Source organism: Schistocerca americana, chromosome 8, assembly GCF_021461395.2.
Source record: "Schistocerca americana isolate TAMUIC-IGC-003095 chromosome 8, iqSchAmer2.1, whole genome shotgun sequence".
Taxonomy (NCBI): Eukaryota; Metazoa; Arthropoda; class Insecta; order Orthoptera; family Acrididae; genus Schistocerca; species Schistocerca americana.
The window spans coordinates 145433181-145459810 of NC_060126.1; the positions used below are offsets into that span (position 1 = coordinate 145433181).

A 26630-nucleotide genomic window follows, 5' to 3' on the forward strand; every position below is an offset into this window, starting at 1 on the left:
TTTTTCATCAGGTACGTAACTGCAGCTGCATGTTCTTGCGTAACTCGAGCTCGCTGTTAGCTTTATTGCTATGCCATATGGTTGGCAGAACAGGACGCGTCCATCTGAACTAAAATTACCCTTAAATTCTGCAACATGCTACTGATAATTTCTTGTCGGTTTTGCTGTAGTCATTGCAGCACTGCCTTGCACTCCACAACAGCAGAAATGAGCAACATGTGAATTGGGAGGGAGGCGAGACGTACGGCTATGGACGAGGAGCTCCCTTGCTTCTGTGGTGAGCGCAGCCGATAAGATGGTAAACACAGAGCTGCAATTTGACATGTGGAAACAAAATGACGTACACTCTGCATTTAGGGCAGCAGGTGTTTAAGATTAAATAGCTCACAGGTTCTTCCTCATTTAAGTAACGCAAAACAGAAAGTAAGTAATCTGAAGAATTATCTGATTGGTGGAAAATGTAATATTGTAATAACTGAAAAACAGGAATTTCTGTAATTACACAATGTTTAAAATATGTATCTGCATAAATAAATATTTATTTACCTAAAAATCCGAGCCCTGATTATAACCTACTATGCGTTGCAAAATATTGCAGTTGATTGCCCAGTTTGCTAAGCTCAAGTATCCTCTCGACGTCTACGAGTTTGAAGCATCTCTAGTAGTTCTGTAGATACTGTGCCTTTGTCCGTGACATCATCTGCCTAACTTTGCCCAGGCACGAAAGATAACACCGAGATGGACAGTTTCAAAATATTGCACATTCTTTTTCTCCTTCTCGACACGCCATCAGCATTATTTCTATACAACAGCACGTATTTCTCACAGCTTCGGTTAAGATTATCTCTTGCAACTGTGAAGACACTCGGTGTTATCTAGTCAACGCGATTTGTAGGTAATTCCACAGGACGAACTCCAGAAAATTCGCGGCATCGCAGACGCTAGACAAGAAATCTGCCTCATAATTCAAACAACGTTGGTGGAAACACATTTTCTTCTCCTGTTTCAGTTTCGGATTACTGAACAACAAGACTAAAAGACTCGTTACTGCCTACTGAATTACACCCTGTCGTCCTATGAGAAATGAGATCTAGTTGGAACATAAACAACGTAAATATGTTTCTGAAGAAAGTACATTCTAAATTCGTGACGTAACTTCGCATTCACATAGGAGCACACAAAATACTTCATTCTTGTTCTACTGAGAAGTCGTTTTAACTGCAGTGCCTGCACCCCAAAATTTCGGTATTGGCAGTATTGGGGGTAAGCAACAGTGTCCGACCATTAATATCGACATTCTAAGCCGTAGTAGTTAGTCATCTTCCAGAAGCTCGCCGAGTTCGTTAGCGCAGTGGCATAACCCTGGATTAATATTCAGGAGAATGGCATTCAAATGCCCGTCTATTCCTCAGATTTAAGTTCTTCGTGGCTTCCGTGAATTATTTAAAGTGAATGTAATGATAGTTTCTCTGAAAGCACATGGCCGATTCTTTTTCCAATCCTTCCCCAGTCCGAGCTTGTGTTCCGTTTCTGATGTAGTAGATCCTTATCTTCCTCTCGGAGGGTAATCACGAAGATATGAAAATATTTTAATATGTTATTCTACAAGTAAAACTAAAGAAAAAAGTTCGTATAAAGATAGATCCGCAAATGTTTAGTTACGGAGTTACGGCTAATATAAAAGTTTTGCCTGAAATCTAGCAACTTATTTTGCAAAACTGTAAGAGGTAAAAGTAAAGCACGACACCCATTCATTTTGTTGTTATTGGTCTGGTGAATCTAATAAAACATGTCCCAGACGTGTATCTGCAGTAGTTTTCCAGAATATCCAGACAAGCAACGATTATTATACAAGTAAATTTCTTCACCTTCCATTAAGAATGTAGAAACTTTTGTCATTGTTTGCAACCGTTAGTGAGTTGTTTCAGTCGTTTCCTAACCTTGAAACGAGTAATGTTACGGCTGCAGTTAACGAATATCGCATATGTTATCCAACAAAATTAATACACGTGAGGCATTACTTAATCGCATTATGAATGCAATAGACGAAATTAAGAACAACTCTGTGAAACTGAAACGAGCAACAAAATCTGTTCATACACGTGCAGCTAAATGCATTGAACTCGGTGGAGACACTTTTGAACATTTATTGTGAATGTTTCGTGAAATTGTATGTACACTGAACAACTTCCTTAACACTGAGCTTTGTTTTTTCGGGTTTAACATGAATTCACGTGTGCTATGGTATTAATAAAAGCAGATTATCTGACACGTTCATACAGTTTCAGTTAACGTTATTACCATCATTTTTCCAAAATTAAATTCTCTTCTGTTGAAAACTTTGTGCAATTGTCTGGAATTTAAAAAACAGATAGGGCCAAGTAGCTAATAAATTAAAAATTTTACGAAATTACGTCTTTGCTTCTCTGGATGTTCTGGAAAACTACTGCGGAGAAACGTCTGGGACGTTTTATTAGATTTACCAGACCAATAACAACAAAATAAATTGAAACCGTGCTTTATTTTAACCTCGAACAGTTGTGCGATGGCTTCATATTAGCCAAGTTGCTCAATTTCAGGCAAAATATTTTATTAGCCGTAACTCCGTAACTAAACATTTGCGGACCTATGTTTATATGAACTTTTTTCTTTAGTTTTACTTGTAGAACAACATAAAATATTTGCATATCTTCGTGAATCACCCTGTATTGTCAGAGTAGTCGCAAGGCTGGGAAGAAATTAATTTGGTAGTACCGAGCATCTAAAGTCTAAACTATATTACTGAACTGCTAACACGTTTCGTAGCAACCGAATCCCAGTTGCTAGATGATTATCCAACACTTTCTAGAGGCAACAAAAGTTTGATATTCAGAACTTCATATAAAGCGAATTTAAAAACTTAAAACACTCTTATTATCTACTTAAGAGCTGTAATCGTATGCTAAAGGTTTGACAGATTGAGGCACATATTATAGAAGCTATGCATATGTCTTAACTCATCGCGCGCAGATTACCTATAACTATTTTTATCCAGTATTTGACAATGAGAGCATTTAGCAACTTCCAGCAAACTTAACAATCAATTTCAAACCTCTGAGAATTTTTTTTCCTCGCTTAAACCCCCTCAAATTGATGAAAGAAAAGAAGTTTATCGCTTACAACATTTTCGCTGTTCATGTAGTAGGAAAACTTCAGGATCAGGTATGACGTTTCAGTTTATTACTTATATACTGCTGGCACTATTTGCAACACAATTTGTTTAGGCAATGTCCATATATACCACTGAATGTGCCTACAAAGTTATTTCATTGTAGGACGCAGTTCAGAAAATACGTCATACAACAATGAGATGCGTGAAAAACTAGTTTCCACTTAAAATTAATCGCAAATTTCAGAGATCATACATATCCAGTGTTTGATAACGACAACAATTACCTACTTTCAACAAGCTTTTGACATTTCAAACATTTTTCAAACTTCTACTCTCTTACATGCTTAACGTCAAAGACTCTCTAATGCAAAAAAGAGAAACAGCGAAAGAATTATCCGAATGGGGTGCAAATCGATAGATTTAATGTACATGTGCAGACAAACAAATGATTACAAATTCAGAAAAACATGATGGTTTATTCAAGAGGAAGAGCTTTACAAATTGAGCAAGTCAGTAACGCGTTGGTCCCCCTCTGTCCCTTATGCAAGCAGTTTTTCGGCTTGGAATCCATTGTTAGAGTTGTTGGTTGTCCTCTTAAGGGATATCGTGACGAATTCTTTCAGTTGGCGCTTTACATCGTCGAAGTCCCAATTCCTAATCCATCACACATCCTATATAGTGAAATTTGCATTTATTTATTTGTTAGTGTTTTTTACAAATGACTTGCAGTCTAATAACAACTGAGGGCTTTGTTTCACAGTTATTATTTTTACAGTACACAGCACGTTAATAAAATGACTAGCTTCATAAATAGTTGTCCGTAAAGCCCTAAAACCAAAGCTAGATATACTAATTAATTATTTAAAAGAACTAATAAAAATAAATTGAAGTAGCGGAGGAAGAAAAATAGAGTGGAAGGCGGAAATATAAGGTACTATCTATGAAAAAAATGTTAAAAATAATCCAGAGGACACTCGTAATGGCAGTAGAAACGGGTAAGGAGATTAAATACTGCTAGGCGTCAGTAGTAGTTGTTCACGGTACTCTCAATATTTTATCTGAACATGATGAAGGGCAATTCATTATTAGTTATAGGCTCGTTTCGGAAAATAGTTCATACCGTTCATAGATTATGTTGTTGCTTTAGAAGGTTTAAGCTTCCACAGGTGTTTGACAGTCTGCTTGAGCGATTGATTTTCCCCATCGTTTATCCAGCGGAGCTAAGGAATATATCGGTTGTACTTCTTTAACGGTTAAAACGATTGCTAAAACAAACGTAAATCTGTTAACATAATTACGGTGAGCCATTAGTCGCGATTACAGGCCTTTATAGGTGATTCACCGAGTTTGTTTTGTAGAGCGGAAATTTCCTTATTTGAAACGCGCGCCTTACAGTGACTTCTATTCGCTGTTGTTGCGGGGTTCGGCGCATTCGAAATGGTAGAACCTAACTTTTTTTAAAGTTTAATTTAGTAGTGATAAAGGTTAGTTATGTAGTGGACGAGAGAGGAGTGCACGTTCGCCGTGGCGACTTATTTTGCAATGGCCGTTTGGTCATCGCAACGCAGCGTGCATTCAGGGTACTGTTCATTATTGCACTTGCAGGTTGTGTTCCTGATCGAGAAAGTAAGGCTGGCGATTTTGAATTCGCCAAGCGATAAGCACGCAAACATGCACCTGCTCTTGCAATTTCTGATCCTACAGTGGGACTAGAAATTTCATCCAAAAAACTGACAGGTGCACCATTAATCCACGCTATTGTGTTCCACGAAAAAAAAAGAAAGCATGTGAAACCTTTTATCGGAAACCTGACTTGGACGCCGACCGTTGTGGCCGAGTGGTTCTAGGCGTTTCAGTCCGGAACCGCGCTGCTGCTACGGTCGCAGGTTTGAATCCTGCCTCGGGCATGGATGTGTGTGATGTCCTTCGGTTAGTTAAGTTTAAGTAGTTCTAAGTCTAGGGGACTGGTGAGCTCAGATGTTAAGTCCCATAGTGCTTAGAGCCATTTGAACCATTTTTGAACCTGACTTTGACGACCTTGAGTTGTCCAGAGCCGAGGAACATTTTCATTTGTCTGGATGAACAAAACATGCGCTACTGAAGAGGAACGAACGCTCGAGAACTTCATGAGTAGCTCCTGCATACAAAACGCGACTGGTGTGCATTATCCAAAGTTGGCATTATTGATCCATGATTTTTCGAAAGGAACTACAGGGCCGTGCAGCGCTGTGTGCAGATGACTGACAAATTTTTTCTGCTCGAACTTGAAGAAACTGATGTAAGGATTTCTGGTTCCAAGACGGCGCAATAGCTGTCCGAACACTTCCCCGACCGTCTCACCTCTTTGAAGGGCGATCGTCATTGGCCAGCACGCTCGCCAGATTTAACTGCGTGCGACTTTTTCTTATGGGGCTATCCTTGATGTGTATCAATCGTGCACGGATCCTGGGTGAGTTACGAAACAAGATACGCTCTTTACGGAGACGCGCTAGACAAAGTGGGTTGAAATGGCTCTGAGAACTATGGGACTTAACATCTGTGGTCATCAGTCCCCTAGAACTTAGAACTACTTAAACCTAACTAACCTAAGGACATCACACACATCCATGCCCGAGGCAGGATTCGAACCTGCGACCTTAGCGGTAACGGGGTTCCAGACTGACGCGCCTAGAACCGCACGGCCACACCGGCCGGCTAGACAAAGTGGACCGAAGCTTTATATTCGACATTCCAAATGCATTTAGCAGGGCGGAGGCTACCTTTGAGATATCATTTTCAAAACTTAATGAAATAAAGCTTTAAATGTGCCTCTATGTGAAGAACAGGGAATTGATATCTCCAGTACTTTTATGATATTTAAAATAAGGAAGTTCCCGCGCCGCACCCTGTATTTACTATACACCTTCAGTGACTGTTTAGTCGCGACAAATGTTCCACACTAGACTTGGCCACTGTTTCTATGTTTCGATACAGTGTATCGATACCTGGAACTGTTTCAGTGTTTCGGAACGGCTGTGGTTCACTGTTTCGAAACAGTGGTGTTTCATTCTGCACCTGTCTCGGATAACCGGACCAGATTCGATCTCGAGCCAGACACAGAAACTGTATCGTTGTTTCAAAATAAGGCTGTTTCAGTCCACCTGTGCTTGGAACGGACTAATTGTATCGAAACAGTGATGTTTCATTCCGCTCTGTGTCGTACGAGATTCGGGCTCGGCACAGGTACTGAAACACAACATAACACTTCATGAAACACTTTCAAGAGTGTCGAAATCTTTTTGACAAGCAATAGCATGAAGCTTAAGATATCCGAAAATAAAGCTTCGTTTCTAGCTCACTAGCCTATTACGAAATGGCATAACATCTGCTTTATAAACACTAACCAAACAATAAAACAACGCATACTATTCACATTCAAAATAATAAATATGTGAAAATCATTCGATTAAATTACACTTTTTTTATAACATAAGCTTCTCTTTTCATGAACAATAATCATATTAAGAAACGCAAGTAAGCCTACAACATTTTGAATAAAAAAAGGCGCAGAGTGACAGTTATTAGACATATACATAAATTTGATGTAGGTATAATTACAAGCAATCTGTTTGACATATCACTGATAGTGTAATGGTGAACGGGAAGGGCTGGAGAGCATGGTGAATTTATAGTAACTGTTCGAAACAAACACCTTGAAAGACAAAAATTTTTTCTGTTATATTTTATTATTTATTCGAATTATTTGGCGTTTTTGTGAGTCTATAGTCACTGCCTATTATCCACAATGATTCCCTTTGTGTTCATGTAAATTAGCAGGATGGGTATATTACCCATACTAACGGAATGTGGGAATCCCAGTAGCATATCCGTTGTTTCTGCAGTTTTCTCCCACCTCCAGTTCCGTTCGTGGTGGTTGTTCTGTCTTCAGCTATGCCTGTCCTCAGCCAATTGAAAAGTATGAACGTCACACAACACGAAAACAACGCATTTGATGCAGGAAATACGAAACTGCCAAGACGCCCAAGTGTAGCGCTCTCGCACCTCACTTGTGTTTATATGGACATACCTATACAGTAGAAATTCAAGATGATAAAATGTGTAGGTTTATTAGATTACAAAACACAAACTGTCTCACTGTTTCGAAACAGCGTATCGAAACATTACATTGTACTGTTTCATTTGTTTCGAAGCAGTTACTTGTTTCAGTTTGACCATCTCTATTCCACACTAGGTCGTTCTCACAAAAACCCACACACTGGGGCTCTATCCTTGCAAACAGTTGCGCACACTCATGTCCCTGCCACAGCAATTATTGAACCGCTTTCGATTCGACGATTGCTGAGTGATGCTACGTCAGGTGTTCAAATTTGCTCTGAGGGTGGGGGAAAGCAGCTGTCGCGTCAGCGACACAGCCCTGCCTTTGTTGGGGACGGTCTACACGGCTGTGCGTCCAGATGCAGAGAGCACGCTTTAAACTACGCGTCCTTACCCATGAGGCGCAGAGCTACGTTTGGGATTCTTTGCAGTGCCCTTGGGTCGTGTAGCTTGTCACATGAATCGCCGCAAACCCAGATGGATGCCTACAGAATCGAGGTAGAGAGCGGATAGTACACTGCTTGGTTGGCATTTGATTTTTAATGTCAGAAACCGCGACGTTGTCACGCCAGATACTGTCTGCAGGCAGCCATCCCAGAACCCCAATCTCCGCAGGGATAGAAAGTCGCTTTTAAGTCTCAGTTCTCTAAGCAACGTCTAACACTACCTAAATGACACCATTCCACGACGTTGGACTGGAAGAGGCGAAGCAGAAGGTGCTGCGGGGTTACGTAAAAGACTTGAGTTTTTATCGCCCTCTTTGCCTGTCGCTCTTGAAAATCTGTGAATTCGATAACGAGAGACCAGCTGCTTCGTCTGGTAGAAAACGAGCTTACGTTTTGATATTAGTCGTGTAACACGTGGTGCTCACGTTGAATGCTTAAAACTTTGAACTTTTCTCTTTCCAGGAAAGTTGGAATTGTGTTTCTGTCTTTTGAAGTTCGGAAGCAATAAATGTTTAAAATCTGTTCCCTCTTTTTTAATAGCCCTGTATATATTCCATATTACAGCATACAACTTATCTGTATTTTGAAGTTCTGAAGCAATAAATGTTTGAAATCTGTTCCCTCTTTTTGAATAGCCCTGTGTACCGGTTGATCAAAAAGTCAGTATAAATATGAAAACTGAATAAATCACGGAATAACGTCGATAGAGAGGTACAAATTGACACACATGCTTGGAATGACATGGGGTTTTATTAGAACCAAAAAAATACAAACGTTCAAAAAATGCAATAATTAGCATAACAAAGTAAGATAAAGCAAAGATGATGTTCTTTACAGGAAATGCTCAATATGTCCACCATCATTCCTCAACAATAGCTGTAGTCGAGGAATAATGTTGTGAACAGCACTGTAAAGCATGTCCGGAGTTATGGTGAGGCACTGGCGTCGGATGTTGTCTTTCAGCAACCCTAGAGATGTCGGTCGATCACGATACACTTGCGACTTCAGGTAACCCCAAAGCCAATAATCGCATGGACTGAGGTCTGGGGTCCTGGGAGGCCAAGCATGACGAAAGTGGCGGCTGAGCACACGGTCATCACCAAACGACGCGCGCAAGAGATCTTTCACTCGTCTAACAATACTATTTTTCGGTTCTAATAAAACCTCATGTCATTCCAAGCATGTGTGTCTATTTTTACCTCTCTATCTACATTATTCCGTGGTTTATTGGGTTTTCAAATTTATACTGACTTTTTGATCACTCGGTATATTCCATATTACTGCATACAACTTATCGAAAGATCGCACAGATATTTTGAAGCTGTTAAGAAGTATTTCTCCTCGGTTTCTAATTGCTGTTGTAGTCTTCAGTGGAGGTTTACCAGATGGAAAATTTGTGAAGTAGGGCATGTATTAATGGAAAATAGGGCGATTTTTAAAGATGAAGAACTTTTACAAGTAGATAACAATAATAAAATAATTACCAGTATATCAGGAAAAAACTACGTAGCTGGTTTCAGTCGAGATCCTCAGACACAGCTGGAGCGGTTTTGTATTTGTCACTGGCACGCACTTTGGTAAGAAGTATTCGCGATTCCTGCAGCACGTTGATGTAAGACGGTTCACAGGACATGTCTATGAAATTTCGTTTCACATTTATGATTCCCCTAACTGTCTGCGGCATTTTTCGTCGAGAAATCTTTGTTACTTGCAGAATATAATAGCAAGAAAATAAAATCATTTTTGCTCCAACTCACAAGTCCACCATAAGCCTACTTGAGTATGGGAAACTTACCTGATACAGTGCCGGCTGGAGTGCCCGAGCGGTTCTAGTCGCTACAGTCTGGAACCGCGCGACCGTTACGGTCGCAGGTTCGAATCCTGCCTCGGGCATGGACGTGTGTGATGTTTAGGTTAGTTAGGTTTAAGTAGTTCTAAGTTCTAGAGGACTGATGACCTCAGCAGTTAAGTCCCATGGTGCTCAGAGCCATTTGAACCTGATACAGTTCTCTTTGTATGCAAACCTAGGTCGCCCTCTACAATTTTTTTCCCACACTTCCACCTACTGTCAAATTAAGTATTCTTTGGTGCTTCTGAATGTGTCCTATCAATCTACGAATTCCTTACCTTAGGCTGTGCCATAAATTTTTCTCGCCATCACGAGTCAATACTTTTTCGTTAGTAACGCGATCGATGCTTATAATCTTCAGTAGTGATCTGTAATATTCTCTTTAAAAAGCTTCTGTTCTGTTCTTGCCCTTAGATGTACTCTCTATAGCCCGTATTTCACTTCCATACAAGATTTCACTCCAGACAAACAGTTTAAGAAAAGTCTTCTTAATACTTAATTTTATATTTGATGTTAACACTTTTTTCTTCAGCTCTTTTGCTATTGGCAGTCTGCATTTTGTACCCCATTTCCTTCCGCCGTCGTCAAAGATTTTGCTGCACAAATATTGAAAACTAGTACACTTGTGTTCGCATCTCATTTCTTAATTTAATTCACCCGACGTCACCCCATTTGATTTAACTGCACCCAGTTCTTCTGCTTTTCGCGATGTTCGTATTAGAACTGCTGCTCCGAGACATAGATCAATACGTTCAAATGATGTTTCCAGTCCTTTGGTGTCCCTGACAAAATTACAAGGCTATCAGTAGATCCTTAAAGCAAAGGTGGAGTATGTCAGAACCACTTTCACATCTCTGATGACACTGGTGTTTATCTCTTAGCGCAGACATTCTTCAATAACTAATGGTAGAACTTAATAAAATATCGAAACTGGATATCAGTTATAAAAAGGTGAGATAGTGTTCAGGTAACATAATGGAAACAGTACAAATTGTCAACGAAATCATGAAATCATAAAACCATAAACCAAATGAGATTTTTTTTACGTGTAGAGCAGCTGAAGACAATTGGATGGACAACACAAGAAATAAACAGAAGTGTGAACTTGGATTGGTATTCGAATTGAAAGCGTGGTTATAACTATAATAAAAATTAAGCGGAAGTGGAATATGTAGCAAGGCGAGCGATCGGATCCTCAATGGATCAAGGCAATTCGTTAGATGATTTCAAGAGATAAGGAAAGGCGAAGACGACAATCTAATGAGCTGTGGGAAGCTGACATTAAGAAGTGTCTGGGGTGTCATGACTCCCTCCCAAATAAAATTGTAGCAAAAGCTTTTGTATTTTTACATTTAGCAGTTTCCAAATTTCGCAACTAACTGTCGGTTACGAAAGTAGCATGAAAACTAAAATGTCGAAATAGCCAAGGAATATTACAAAAGTTATGTTTGTCAGAGGAAATTTTCCAGTATTGCTTGCGTGAGGGTTCGCCTGCTTGACTGGGGCTGTCTCCTGACTGGCCGCAGACAACATTCCAGCTAGGACCACGCACTAGTACTACGTGAAATCCTCACAACGATTAGTGAAAATTTCAGTGTTCTGTAAATTATGACACCGCCAAAAATGTGTGAATTCGTTGCTATCATAGTTCTTAAATAAACTGTATAACACAATTTTCAAATTTTCGGACGAATGGTTTCCAAATGCTGTTATTTCTCAGAACTGCAGTTGATTGGAAGTTATGCTAAAGTGTACTATACTATGATGTAAACATATTACGTATTGAATTCCGCGCTTTTGCATATCAAATAAAAGTTATTTATTTCCCGCGTGTACCTGTGTAAAGATACTGGTTCAGAAGAATCACTTTTTTTCTGTTTGATCTCGATAAAGGTCTCATCCAGAAGCAATTAATCAGTTTCTTTAGCTTGTACATGGTGCACCACTGCGTTTTATTATATGCAAAGCTGCAACACTGAAAATAGGTGGCGTATCTCAATTTCTTTACTCGAAGCAGGAAGTTAGATAGGAATTAAATAATTAGTATTTCTCTAGTTGCCTTGAATTAATAAAAAGTAGGTGATAAGGATTAGCTATTTCCTCTACAGCATAAATTCGTTGAAATCGTAGCTAATAAAAACATAACGAAGTTACATCTCTGAAATAAACTTTTTCAGGTTTTCAAGGGAGCTGTAAATGAAGTAACGCTTTTAATTTCTGTCACAATTTGTGCATTTGAATATTCGTTCTGCTATGCTGTTATGCGACTGTTTGATGTTATCCAATACAAGAGTGTTCTGTTAAAGATAAAATCAATTGTACATACTGAAAATTTTCGTGGCTGGCGCTCTACGTTGTTACGACGACAGAATTTCGAGCGACCAATAGGAGTTACTTCCCGCCAATTTTGTTTCCTACGTTCTCCACGGGAGTTGGCGCGGCGCCACTTTCGCTGCGAGACAATTATTATCCAAGGCCTGCGCGCCGGCCGGCTCAGTTCCAGTTGAGTCCTACAGCTGTTGTGAAGTGTGAGAAGCAGTAAAGTTATATAGCGATGGCTCCAACGGTGAAGTTAAACAACGGCAAAGTTATGCCCGTCATCGGGATTGGCACTTGGCAGGTAATTATTACTGCTAGAGTTTTTGTCAATATGCGAATGGCGTTGGAGTGAGTGAAACAATCTATAAACCGGCTATTTCGAATATTATGATTTAAGGAAGAGTCTGAAGAGTTCCAGAGGAAACAAGAGCAGTTTAAGAATTCGAAATGGAATGTTTACACCACAGATAGTTGCACTGTGTCAGGTCTCTTGATTGTAAATGTGGAAACATGTACCGATTGTTTTAATAGTCATTAGTTTCAAGTTGATTATATGCCTTTAAATTACACTGCACTGTCACTCTGATATACGACAGGAGAGGTACGTTGTTGTAAGGCCGGGGTAAGCATTACGTGGATTGCGTAATTAATTACTTAGTTGACATTCGAAACAATGAGTGCTGCGTTTCTAAATCGTATTGTTGCGGAAACGACTTGAACGTGCTCATCCATGAAAATAATATTGAAACTTCGTTTGGTGAAATGTATTCGATCCTGGCAATGAAATTATTTTCGAAGTCTTGCGATTGTGGTAAGTGCAGTCTCGCAACAATCGGATTCAAAACGGTTAAGAAATGTTTGTTCAACTCCTTTCTTGTAATAGATTGAAGAGAGTTTTCTATGATAGATGTAGAAAGCTCTTTCTTGTGGTATTGCATGACCAAATCAGATATATACGTGTTTTGACTGTTAGATGTAGGAACCGCGCCAGTTTGGAAAATCTGTAATTTGTGATTTTGATCCTAGAGGGTTGTGAAACATTTCATTTACACGGAAAAAAATTTGAGGGAACTAGTTGATTTGTGCCCTGACTGCTGAAGTTAATTGCGAGGTACATTTTCCATACAATAATTTCCAACTTTTAAACCTCCATTTGTGTTCTGTAGCATACCTATACGTGAAGCGTACTCGATACACTAGGTTGTTTGCGTTGCTTATAAGCTTGCTTGTTGCAGTCTGCCCCTGGCGAGGTCGGAGAGGCGCTGAAGTACGCGATCGAAATTGGTTACCGTCACATTGATGGGGCTGCTGTGTATCAAAACGAACCAGAAGTTGGTGCTGCCTTGAAAGCAAAGCTGGATGATGGCACAGTCAAACGTGAAGAACTCTTTGTCACAAGCAAGGTATCGTACTATAATTCTAAGTCGGGTTTTATAAAACTGTCGTACACTGCTACCAGTGTTAATAGGAACTTTGTTGCAGCTGTGGAACACAAAGCATCGGCCAGAGTTGGTAGTGCCAGCTTGTAAGAAGACTCTTGCAGATCTTAAACTGGATTATCTTGATCTGTATCTCGTGCACTGGCCTTTCGCTTTCAAGGTGAGAATTTGGTACAGTGTGTTGGCAGGCCTACAATAAAATTTAATGTTGCGGCAACACTGTTTTTTTTTTTTAATTTTTAAACAGTGCAGGATACCTTTTCTGCACTACTCGTTCACTCTTTTTGTGTAGATTTAAGGTATACTGTCTATTAACAGGAGGGAGATGACTACTTCCCCAAAGGAGAAGACGGTTCAATTATTACAACAGATGTTGACTATCTGGATACTTGGAAACAAATGGAGGAGTGTGTTCGCCTTGGCCTTACAAAGAGTATTGGTGTATCCAATTTCAACAGCAAACAGCTAGCTAGATTACTAGAAGTTGCAAAGATCAAGCCAGTCACCAATCAGGTAACATTTGGGTAGTTTTCATTCAGTACTCTTAAGTAAATTTAATTTTTTGTTAGTTCTAAAATGTAGCTGTCACCAAATTGGTTATATGACTTAAGATTCACAAGGGCATCAAATGTATTGATATACAATCAAGCTTTATTGGTGGAAGAGCCTGTTGAATTTACAGTGGCCCTAATTTCTATACATTGGAACATTTTGGCATTTGAGGACCAGATAATTTAAATTGGTGATGCTTTTTCAAAATGACCTTGAGAGTATTCCAATCCCAGGCTTTTCTACCACCATACAGCTGTTACCCCCCCCCCCCCCCCCCCCCTCCCTCCGAGCGAAGGGGCGCAGTGGTTAGACACTGGACTCGCATTCGCGAGGACAACGGTTCAATCCCGCGTCCGGCCATCCTGATTTAGGTTTTCCGTGATTCCCCTAAATCGCTCCAGGCAAATGCCGGGATGATTCCTTTGAAAGGGCAAGGCCGACTTCCTTCCCCATCCCTCCATAGACCGATGACCACACTGTCTGGTCTCCTTCCCCAAACAACCCAACGCCACCACTGTATTACTGTATTATACTTCCCACGACTTGCTAGTAATTGTATATGTTTTATAGGTGACGTTGACTTGAACATCACTGATAGGCCTTCATGAATGCTTAGGGGAAAATTATTGGTTAATATTCGAATGAGAACTAGACTAAATGTGGAACCTTGAGGAATGCTTTGTCTTGCTGCTTCTGCCTTGGACTGTGCACTTCATACCACTTTTGATGTGATTAAAATTTCTGTAGGTCTTGAAGCCTCTGCATTTTCCTCCTTATTCCACAAAACATTAGTTTCTCTGAAAGTAATGCATGGTTGACATGTTCTAAGGAGTTTGTGGGATCAAGGAACACGCCTGTTAAAAGTATGCACTCGGTGCACAATTGATTTCATTCAAAAATGAATTAAGATACTCCATTTATCGATTTCCGTATCTTCAAACCAAACTGGTTGAGATTCAGCATGCACATACCTCCAAGAAAGCCATGACATGGTTCATACTGCTTTCAGTGACTTATCAGTTTACTTGATTCAGTGGAGATATGTTTGTTGTTATTGACACCAACCCAGTAAGAAACCCAGGAACAACTTTCGCAGCTTTAAAAATTTGGGGAAGCATCCATGCAGTAAAGAGCAGTTTATTGTATCTGATTGTCATACACATGAGGGAAAATTTAATTTTGAAGGTAATTGGATTAACCATCAAAACCAAAGGAATGTTCGCCCATCAACCTAAAGGAATGCGTGGTTACAGCCAAATAGTACTGTAGATTGCACATGTGTGACTCTATCAAGAAAAATATTCGGAATACCTCCAGATCTGGATAATGAGTGAGTGCGTAGATCCTGATGAGTTTGTCATAAATCTTTATGAAATAATTATGGAATATTTCACATTCATGTTTAAGCTCAGAGATATGCCCATAAATGCGTGTTTTTGAGTGTCTTGCCTGTCTTGTCAAATTTCATAATTTTTCACATGGGTTTTGATTTATTACTTCAGATAATTTTCTTGACTTCATGAATTATCTTGTTCAGGATATTTTTATACTGTTCAAAATAGGTATGGAATAATTTGCTGTATGTACTCATACTGTAAGCATATAGCAGTCTCCCATTTTTGCAAATAATTTATATTGCTGATGCTAGCAATGTATTAGACATTTTGCAGGTACATTGTTTAGAAATGGGATGATGACCTAGTTTGTCTTAGGGAAAGCATGTGGCAAACATCATTTCATTGGTACGATAGTAGGGCAGTGCAATGAATCTTCAAATGACATTCTTATAAATTGAAATTGCTGTGTGGCCCATCTTAGAATATTGTTAAAAGTGGGAGAACCCATACCAGATTGATTCAACATGGGATGTTAAACATAGGCATAGAAGGGCAGCATGATTGCTCACTGGTATGTTTTATCCATTGGAGAGTTTTATGAATATGCTGCAAAATCTGAACTACCAGACACTTGACAACAGACAAGAACCAGTATTAAATCAGAATCGAGGAATAAACCACCGACTGCTATTGTTGCTCCTGTAGGGATGAAAAGACAACATGTCATCTTTCTTGCCACACTCTGGTGCACAATGAAATCCTTATATGCCACTCTATGGGAACTACCTATTTCCATGCACTTCACATTGGTTTGAAGAGTATAATGTAGATGTACACTGCCTTCTGTTGCATTCTTTTATGTTTTATCATCAGACATACACGCCTTGTTTATCATTTCAATTTGGGTGGATCATAGCATAGTTTCCCAGCATTTAGATGCCGAAATTGCTCTGCTGTGATGTGTGATCCCAGTTTGTACAATTTATGTTAATTCTGCTAGTTCTGAATAATACTGTAGAAGTGTCAATCGAAGAAGTTCCCTGACAGCTGGCAGTCTTGTCAGCTTTCAGCTGTGAACCCAGATAGCTGCAGGAGAAAACTGTAGTCATCCTCCAGAGCTGTGGCAACTTAAGGCATTGCCATAGAGACACATACAGAATTGTGTTAAGAGGTTGGTTGTGGTAGATGCACAATGCAATTATGCCAAATTCACTTGCCAGAATAAGCTTACTGTTACCTAATACACAGCTATGTCATTAGTAAATAGTCTTGAATTATTTTACCCCATTCCTATAGACTGATTTAAACTACAGTTTGATTAAAAGTATGTGCTTCACATTTTGGAGCTGATTACCTCCAATCATAGCTCTCAGTGTCACACGCGAACAGTTTGCTGTTGCTGAACTGTCGCAACAAAATGGCCAGTTCACTTTCAGTTCCTTGTTTAGTTTTCTTTCTTGATGTCTTTGGATACTAAATCCTGGACCTGGCTCTCTTATTTCATCAGGCATATCTCTCTCTCTCTCTCTCTCTCTCTCTCTCTCTCTCTCTCTCTCTCTCTCTCTCTCTCTCTCTCTCTCCCCCCCCCCCTTTCAGTGTTAATGTTGACACACTCTTCATACATAGCACTAGCTGAACACTACTAGATTGTTTAGCATAAGACACAATTCGGTGTCATTCAGTTATCACCACAGAAATCGGCCTATGATATTGCATGAGGCCAAACTTTCTGAAGGCAGCAAATCATTGTGACTGGATCTGTAGAGAAATAAATATAAGTCTGTAGCAGTATGTGATGCTGATGCTGTAGGGTAGTGGGTAAGGTAAGTCATAATATGCAGAAGGTCATGGATTTGAATGTTGACAGGTGATATCGCTTTTAAATCTTGAGTTATATAGAAAAACAAAGATGCTGTAACTTGCCAACCGAGAAAGCGCTGGTAGGTAGACACAATAAAAAACACACACACAAATTTCAAGCTTTTGCAACCCAAGGTTGCTTCATCAGGAAAGAGGGAAGGAGAGGGAAAGGCGAAAGGATGTGGGTTTTAAGGGAGAGGGTAAGGAGTCATTCCAATCCCGGGAGCGGAAAGACTTACCTGAAAAGTCTCTTCTTGCCGAAGAAGTAAGTTTCTCCATCGTCATCAGATATCACTTCATCAGTTTGTTGTCTGCTGAATTAGCGTCACGATCACAAATTATCTTGAAATTGGGGTCACTATTGCTGTTGTCAAAGTTGTCATTCTGAGAATTGACTGAGGTGTTCTTCAACATTCACATCTCTTTCGTGTAAAGACATTCCATAGAAGACCCGGCTGTGGCCCCATGGAGAAACAGTAACATTCAATTAACATTCAATGAAAGCAAGACATGCAAACACTATGGCACGTTCATGAGACCTGTCAAGGCCCATAAATAAGAAACAGAGCAGCAACAGTGCAACGGTCCTGGTTTGTGTATGTAATCTGCTTCCAGTAGGAAGGTATACAGAAGAGTCCAGTTCACTTTGCAGTGGTGTGTGAAATACCACAAGGCAAACTATTGTCGTAGTCTGAGAGACGGTCCACAGTAGCATAGGGTTAAGTGTCCAGTGCCAACTAGTTTAAATCTGACTGTTACATTGCAATAAATTATAAACGACTGTATCCCTAATTTACTGCTGTGGACAATACCTATCTTTATTATTACCTGTGCTTTCTTTCAACATGTAATGCTAGAAACCACAAGAATCACTGGTGAGAAGGTGGAGATGCTGTACCAGTGTCATGAAATGTAATGGAGGTGCTGGAAAAATAGATAAAAACAAGGCTTGTGTAACATTGATTTGTTTGCTTGTTTTTCTTGAGTGCCCCACTTATAACTTTGTTACCCTTTGAATACTAAGTGAAGAAATCACCTGACCCCACCTAGAATGTTGTGGAGAGGAGAACAATGTGAAGGGAAGCATAATAGATTCGCCCTTCTGACTATTGGCCCCATTACATATACATGTGCTCACAGGAAAGAAAAAATGGTGACAGTAGTGAAGTAGGTGAAACAAGATGACAGACCAGGCACAGCTGTCTCGCTAATTTAATAGTTTAAAACTGGTTTAGGTTCAGACACAAAAACGCAGCACACTACACAGAAAATGTTCGATGGCTGCTGTTATTCTGCTTCACAGTTTTACTAATGTTGGCAACAACTGGAAACAAGTAAAGGATGGTAATCATGTCCCTTTGGCTGATGATTTTCTCCATTACTGTTATCACAAGTGTAGAACGAACTTTACGTCTGGTGTCTTGGTTTCGTAAGACATTGTGCTACAGTGAATGTCTACCATATTAATTTGATTAATGATCAAAGATGTCATTTAGGGATAAGTGGAATGTGGTGAACAGCACTGGTATGCAGGTAACCTGCTCTTTTAGAGTGCACATGCACAGTATCATTAGTGTTCTTAAACACAGGCAGAAGATTTCCAGGAAACTGAATACTTTGCATGCTATAATTTCTTTGTGTAAAGCTAACATTTTTTCCATAAATATTCAGCAGTAATGTAATGTTTCTCTTTAGGATAAGAGGCGTTGTGTTCATTGCGTGGAGCATAGCACGTATTTTACAGATTTGTGTTGGAAAAGAATGATGATTGCAATTTTTAATGGAATTATTTGCTGTTGCAGTGATTATTATTTTTTAAATAATAAATCAGCAACGAAGAGATGATAGGGGACGATATGTAGGATTCCAGATGTTTCCTTGGTTGCAGAATGATTCTGGGATAATGTGTGGAACAAGGTTAAAAATATGCTTCTAAGATTATCATTGATTCCTATCAAGTGAGCCAAGGATGTTACTATTGCACTATTGATGTGGATGACTGAATTTTCTGTTTAATTTATTTGCTGCGTTTTCAAAAAAGGCACTTTGTTTATTTCAGATTGAATGTCATGCTTACCTCAACCAGAAGAAATTAATTCAGTTTTGCAAGGAAAGAGACATTGTTATTACAGCATACAGTCCACTTGCAAACCCCTCCATGAAAATGCCAGAGGGTGAGGTCCCACTCATGCAGAATCCAAAGATGAAGGAGCTTGCTGACAAATATGGAAAGTCAATTGCTCAAGTTCTTTTGAGATACTTGGTATGTGCAGAAATATGATGCTACTGTATTAGTGTTAGTGGCCTAATCATTCATTTTACTGCCTGGTAATTTTGAGCTGGCTTAGCAGTAGTTATCTTTCATTGTCATTTATTAATCAGTTGATATTTCACAACTAATTCAACATGTTTAGTGAAGTTGTTGCGCTGAATCTTTTATTTTGTTAGCAATTTTGTTGTGATCTGGATCCATACAATAAGATGAGCAGTAGTCAATGAAGGCAAATAAATGGGAGCCGAAATCTTTCTTTTAAAGGAAGTTTGTGTGTGTGTGTGTTTTACAGAATAATTAACATTGGACCAAAGTGTGTGTTCATTACAGTTGTAGCACAATTTGTGTGCTCAACCGGATATTGTGCATTGCAAGCAGTGTATTAACTGTTTCTAGCAGCAGTGAGAAAAATCATTCTTTCCATAACTGCCGCCCATTCTTGTTAAAGCCTTAGCTGAGGAGCTACTGATCAAACTGATACCACTAGTGCCACGTGACAGACTTCAAATAACAGATATGTTTAATCAGACTAGTAGAGGATCAGTGTGTTTACTCTCCAAACACTTTGTAGGATGTAATGCGTGCTGTTACCACTTGTTAAGTGATTCTTCCCTCTTTATAATGTGCAGCAATTGTAGAATTTTTGTGCAGGGTACATGGAATAATTTTTTTCTGATTTCAGATTAATGGAACCCTGACCACAATGTAATTCTTACAGATTCTGTAAATTTCACAGCCCAAAGCCACTGGATCCTAATTGTTCAGTTTTGTAATAATTTGATTGATGTTGGTGGCCCTTCCTCAGGGCTGCATACCATGAAGTTTCGATTTGTTGTTGCCAACATTCTCTCCATATTTAATATACTTCTTAATTAATACTTCGTATCTGAAATTCACATTCATTATGTAACTAACGACATTTCTGGCTTGCATTTTCCTGTAGATTATGCACACACACCATTCATCAGCTTAAAAAAAAAAATTACTAGTCAGAAGCTGTAAGTGACTGTTTTTAAGTACAACTGATTCACCCAATGTGATATGAATCCCCTCTTTGCTTACTTTTCAGAACATGTCTTTGTCTTGAAGTTTCTTTGACATCCTTAAATTGTTACCAGAGTTCATTGTGTGGCAGTCTAATTGGAATTTCAAAGCTAATACTTTGGTTATGCAGTCAGGTTCTAGTTGTTGCACAATGCACAATATTTAATATTGTACATCACCCTTTTTCCTACCCCTAAAGAGCTTACTGAACAAAACCAGTGTCTCCACACAGGGTAAAGCTCTGTTCACCACTAACCTCAAGGTGCTTCAAGCATGTTATTTACTAAAGCAACAAGGCACACTCAGCATTGAGTTGTCACATTAATTAACTCAAAATAGAAACACACTAATCAATTATACACTCAAAGAATTGTCATAATTGATGTGGCTATAACACACACAAGAAATGCAGTCTGTAAAAATTATACACTCACATTGGGATAATTGATACTTTGCTTTTAGTTCCATTGCAGCTTTGAATTGCTCCAGTCATGATTCCAATTTTATTGCTGCAATTAAAATAAGTTTATTCATGGGAAATTCTCCATTGAATGATACCGGTGTGGAAATTTCACATGTAGCAGTGAAAATACCACCATTTTAGCAAAAAAATTAAAAGATATGGGTTTTTGCAAGTTGAGTCCCAGTTTATTACCGGAAATATTGGTGTTAAGTGACAGTATCATTATGTTTTGAAATCTGTCGATAGCGGAGTTGGTGAGCTCATTGCAGATTTCATGTCAAAACCATTATCAGCTTCCAATATAAAGGCTTTAAAACTCTTCTTACCATGAAATTTGATGAATCACTTATGCAGAGTTAAAAAAATTGCTAACCGAAGTAGAACTAAAAGATCAGCAGCCATCTATTGCTCCGAGGTATGTGCGCTTTTGCCAGGGTGTAACTAATGATTTTAAGAGCTGTATTTCTTCATTGACTACCACCCAATGCACATTCTATAGTAGTTGTTAGTCAAGACATAAGTTTCGATGCAGTGGCTTCAATGACCGACAAAATTGTACACATTACAATGCCCAGTCAGTTCACAAATAGTGCTGTTTAATCTCCATCTCAAGATGACAGACTTTCCTATCTGGAAAGACAGCTTTTGGAACTAATGTCTCAGAATCAGAAACTATGAACTGGGACATGCTAGAAAGCAGATTGAAATCACTGCAGTGTGTGTGTGTGTACGCTATTATGATAAATTCTAACAGAACTTAAAGAAATGTGCACCATGTTAATTTATTTTTCAACAGTGTGCTGATGCTCAGATGGAAAACTAGTACACTTGGCGTGGCATTAGTGGGGAGGCCGAATCATCTTGCCGCCTATTAATAAATGGGAAATGGGCAAGCACACAGTATCAGCTTTGGTCAGTTCTGGAGCAGGCATCTCCATATTGCCAGTAGCAATATTAGATCCAAAAAAATATTCAGAAATTGCAACTCTGTGCTGCAAACAGCTCCATAATACACATGTATGGCGAATGACTACTGAACTTAGGGATTTCCATGGCCCATTCTTCTTAGAGATGTTCATCAGCCAATTACTGGTGCCGGTTTCTTGAGCAACTAAGATTTGTTTCTTGATGTCTAGTCAAAATTACGTGACTGAAAATCTACAATGAAAAATATATGCTCTGCAGATGTACATAATGACAGTTAACTATTTTTGATTAATTCACAGCACAAATCTTGCATGCTCTAGAGATATGCTAACATTCTGAAGAAGAAACCTAATTAAAATTTTCTTGAAGTTAATGTGTGACACAAAAATCACAAAAGTGGGATCCTCCAGCGCACTTGCGAGGAAGAAGTTGTCAGAAAAATTTGCTCAAGCAAAACATGTATTTCAGTAGATGATCAACCTTCCAGTATGTCATCTTTTAAAATGTGCTGCTCTAGTGCACTCCATCTCATTCCAAAGAAGGATGGAACTTAGTGTCCCTGTGGAGATACAGAGCTTTAAATGCTACCACAATGCCAGACCGCTATCCAATAACTCATTTACAAGGTCTCGACTTGGAACTCGCAAACAGAATGACTTTCTTGAAAACTGACTATTAGAGCTTATCACCTGACATTCCTCTTACACCAGTAGGTTTGCCTAAAACAGCTGTTGCAGTGGAGTCTTGCAATTTATTCATAGCATCTTGAATGATTTACCTCTCATTTGTTCAGATTTAGATGTACTCTCATTTCTTCAGCATCAGATAAGGTTCATATAATGCATCTGCAACAGCTTCTTGAAGAGCCGAGTTAAACATCATCTTGACATTAATGTGGGGACACAGATTTTTGGGAGAGAGAAAAGATGTTTTTTAGTAATGATGTTTTTCACCATTAGAAGCATAAGTGAAAATCATTGAGGACCTTGCTCATGGTAAAGCAGTGGCACAACTACTCTTGTTTTGTAGGTCTGATGAATTTCCACGTATATATGTCACCAGATACTGAAGAAATCCAATGAGCATTGTTTAACTTCTGCAAGATTACTAAGAGGATGGATAATTGCCCTGTTACATAGACCAACAAAGCAGACAGATTTTCAAGATGTTAAAAGAACTAGCTAATGCAACCTAGCGGGTTTATATCGTGACAGATCTTCTCTTAATTTGATGTTTGATGCTTTGGACTATGCTATAGTTGCTTCTCTTCACCAGCTGCAAGAAGGAACACCTGAACAACTTGAATTTTCTTCAGGTGTCTCACTGACATATGCTGTAGCTTTAGTACCTGTGATTGGAAGCTGTTTGGCAGCATGTTCAGCACTCAAAAACACTTCTGTTACTTTCTGGAAGGCATAGTTCAGACTAGTCACAGATCACAAGACCATTACACTGGCCATTAAACAGCGCCCAGGAAAATCAACATCCAGGCAGCTACGCCATTTGGAATTTCTGTCATCCCACCACAAATATTTGATACCTTCCTGGTGGAGAGAATATTCTTGCCGATACATGTTCCAGAGTTGCAGACATGTTGGCACCCAGCGTTTCATATAAAAATATTAAACCGAGAAATGATCCAGAACTGGGCAAAGTGAAGAATTCAGTCTGCTCTTGCTTAATGCTTGTAAAAATATTGTTACCTGACATGCCACACTATTTTGTGATAATTCTACAGGTAAACTGGGGCCATATAATTCTCCATCCTGCTGCCTGCAAGTCTTCTGTGCACTAAATGGCTTTGCTCAGCCTGGTATAAAGGGGACAGTGTACTTGATTTTATGGCACTTCATTTGGCCTTCACTGAAACAAGATGTAAATTTGTGGGATAAAGCATGTATTTATACTGTCAAGAAACAAAAATTTCAAAATTTGTAACCAGTGCTTGTGAAACTTTCAGTGAAATTGACAGTCACTTCACACATACACACATTTATCTGCTGGTATGACAGGTCTTCACATTAGTCGAGGAAGCTCCACTGAAGGGCATCTCTGCAGAAAGTGTTGCCAGCATTCTGTTACTGTCATGCATCACTCATTCTGGAGTCTGAAGAATTGTCACCACCAGCAGAGGACGGCAGTTTGAGCATCAGTTGTTACTTGCCTCAAAAAGGGCCTAGGTGTACACATCAAGACCACTGCTTACTACCCAGTGCCGAATGGCACAGTTAAATGGTGGCATGACAATGTCAAGATAACATAAAGAGTTTGAGTTTTGGGTGACTGAGTTGTTGACTATTTACTAACAGTTTTAATGGGTCTCCGTGCTGATGTAACACTGCTGGTGCAGAAATGACTTGGAGCATTACTAGTAAACTTACAGCTCATTTCTTGATGCTACACCGCATTCCAGCTTCAATTTCCAACTAGAGATAACACACAGTGTTGCTTAAACCAGCAAATGTTAGCATGCTATGTCTATCCTCATCCATCCTGGACTCATAACCTATGTATGCATCTTATAAGTGATGCATCATTTGTGGTAGGTTCCTACTCTAAAAACACTTTGTCATTGAAACACGTCATGGTCTGATGACAATCTACATCTATACTGGCTCAAGCCAGCCTTCCTGCTGAAGAACATGGATCCTAGTTAACCTTACCAGCTGCATTAAAACAACCAACTCCACTCACCATAATTCCAATTTCATTAGCCAACCAGACAGGCTACACGTCCCGGACTTATCATATTATCAGTGGCGAGGGAGTAATAAGAGATCTGAATCTGTGTCCTTTCGATGGGGTTTTCAACTTTGGAAATAAAAAAGTCCATTTTAAATGTTACATTGTTCTGCAATCTCTCGGACAGTCAGTCTTTGATTGGAACACACAGTTTTGTTGACGTTCGTGACAAGCGTTGGAGGATGCCCTGGACGAGGATTATCTTGTAACTTTTGTCCAGCCATTTTCAAATCATGTGAACCATTCATATCGAAGAGTATGACTTACAAACTCATGCTGTAGGCTTTCTGCATCATTCAGTTTGTCTGTGTAAAGGTTTCCTTGAATGTCATGGAAAATTTAACTAACAGACATAAAACAATGAAACTTCCTATAGTTACTCATTAAATACAGGTGTGTGCAGGGTTGCAAACTACATTTCACTCCAACTCACCAATGCCATGAAATTACAAATGTTCCGGAATTTTTTGAACAGACCTTGTATGTGACCGTAGAGGGCACAGGGAAATGTAAACTAGAAAAATTATGGGTACGTATTGGAATAATTAACCTTTTTTTGTTGTTCTTTAGTGTTTCCATTGCAACAGGTATTAAAATATGTGCTTACATGGTAGTTTCCTGGATGTGGTGCTAAGCAAAAATAATTGTGTTTACGTGAAGCCGCATTGACATTGGGAAGTGATTAAAGATTGATAATTTAACTTCCTGGGAGTGTTCATGTTTCGCCATTCTCCAGCTCCATATTAAGCCGCACCACTTGACCGTGAGTGTTCATGTTTCACCATTCTTCAGCTCCATATTAAGCCACACCACTTGACCGGCCAAAGAGCAACTACATTGGAAAGAGAAAGAGAGAGAGAGAGAGAGAGAGAGAGAGAGAGAGAGTGAGTGTTGGGTCTACTTGAGTATGATGACAGATGCATCTATGTTGTTGAGTGCTGTTACTGCCTTCTAAATTTTTTTTTTACCTTAGAAGTATGGCAGTCTCATTATCTGGAATATAGCAGTTACCGCTGGATAGCATTACTCACGGCAAGGAGATTGGAAGGAGGAAAATCGGCTGCATATACTGAGAACACAATACTATCTGCATCCTTTTATAGTGATTGGTCTGCAATTTATGACACATTGTGGTGAATTCCACAAGACATAGGTGTGTCATACTTTTGATCAGATTATATATTATACACTTGTTTGTGGCATTTGAAAGAAGGTATAATTGACGTACTTGTAATTTTTTCCAGCTGTTGTCGAACAGCAATGTGCCACAAGAACATCTACTGCATCTACAATTACCTCTAAAGAAATTAAGAACAGAACATAGCACCTCGAGAGATATGTTGGAAGACGTCCATATGTTGTACTCATGTGAAATCGGTTTAGATTTAGAGTGATTGGTGACTTCCATATCATCCATCAATTGTTCTTATTGTGAAAACAGAGTACTGTATTTGCTTGAATCTAAGCCGCACTTTTTTTACGGTTTTTGTAATCCAAAAAACCGTCTGCGGCTTAGAATCGAGTGCAAAATAAGTGCAAGTTCTGAAAAATGTTGGTAGGTGCCGCCACAACTAACTTCTGCCGTCGAGTATATGTAGTGCTACACAGGCACGCTTTGCAGGTACAAAGATAACCTCTGAGTCAGTAAATAAATTTAAAAAATGGTGGAAGACGAGCTTTTTTCTCCGCCCCGAGTTTCGACCACTGCATTTTCATACATTATCCAACGAAGTAAATACAAATTCCGTATTGTTCATCTTCGAATGTAGCAGCATTTCAATGTACTATGAAAATCCGACTGGAAAGACTGTTTGGGATGTTTGTCAATATGGCCAACTCTACGTTCTGAATTTTTTCCTACCTGTGAGAAGAGATGGTTGCTAATAGGAACTTTTATGAAATGAGAATCACATGCAGTATTCTCTTCACCATAAGAATAATACGAATATAAACATTTTGCCATGTATTCTTTCGTGTTTGCTGCTATCTCATTTAAATCCTGTCTGCCTAATAAACTTCGAAACTATTGTGAGACAACAGCAAACGCGGAAGAATATACATATCATGTCATGTTTATATTCGTATTATTCTTATGCCTAATAGTGATACAGTCAGTAATGAAGCACGGCAATTG

General features: G+C 39.1%; 1 protein-coding gene across 1 annotated transcript in view; it reads left to right on the top strand.

Moving 5' to 3' along the window:
• The first annotated feature begins 12013 nt into the window (after positions 1–12013).
• LOC124544744 (aldo-keto reductase family 1 member B1-like) overlaps positions 12014–26630 on the top strand; it is a 30901-nt gene continuing 16284 nt past the window's right edge. Inside the window, exons 1-5 of the mRNA XM_047123404.1 lie at positions 12014–12161; positions 13096–13263; positions 13343–13459; positions 13618–13812; positions 19108–19311. Coding sequence (XP_046979360.1) covers positions 12096–12161; positions 13096–13263; positions 13343–13459; positions 13618–13812; positions 19108–19311 — 750 coding nt within the window. The 5' untranslated portion in view covers positions 12014–12095. The remainder of the gene's footprint in view (positions 12162–13095; positions 13264–13342; positions 13460–13617; positions 13813–19107; positions 19312–26630) is intronic.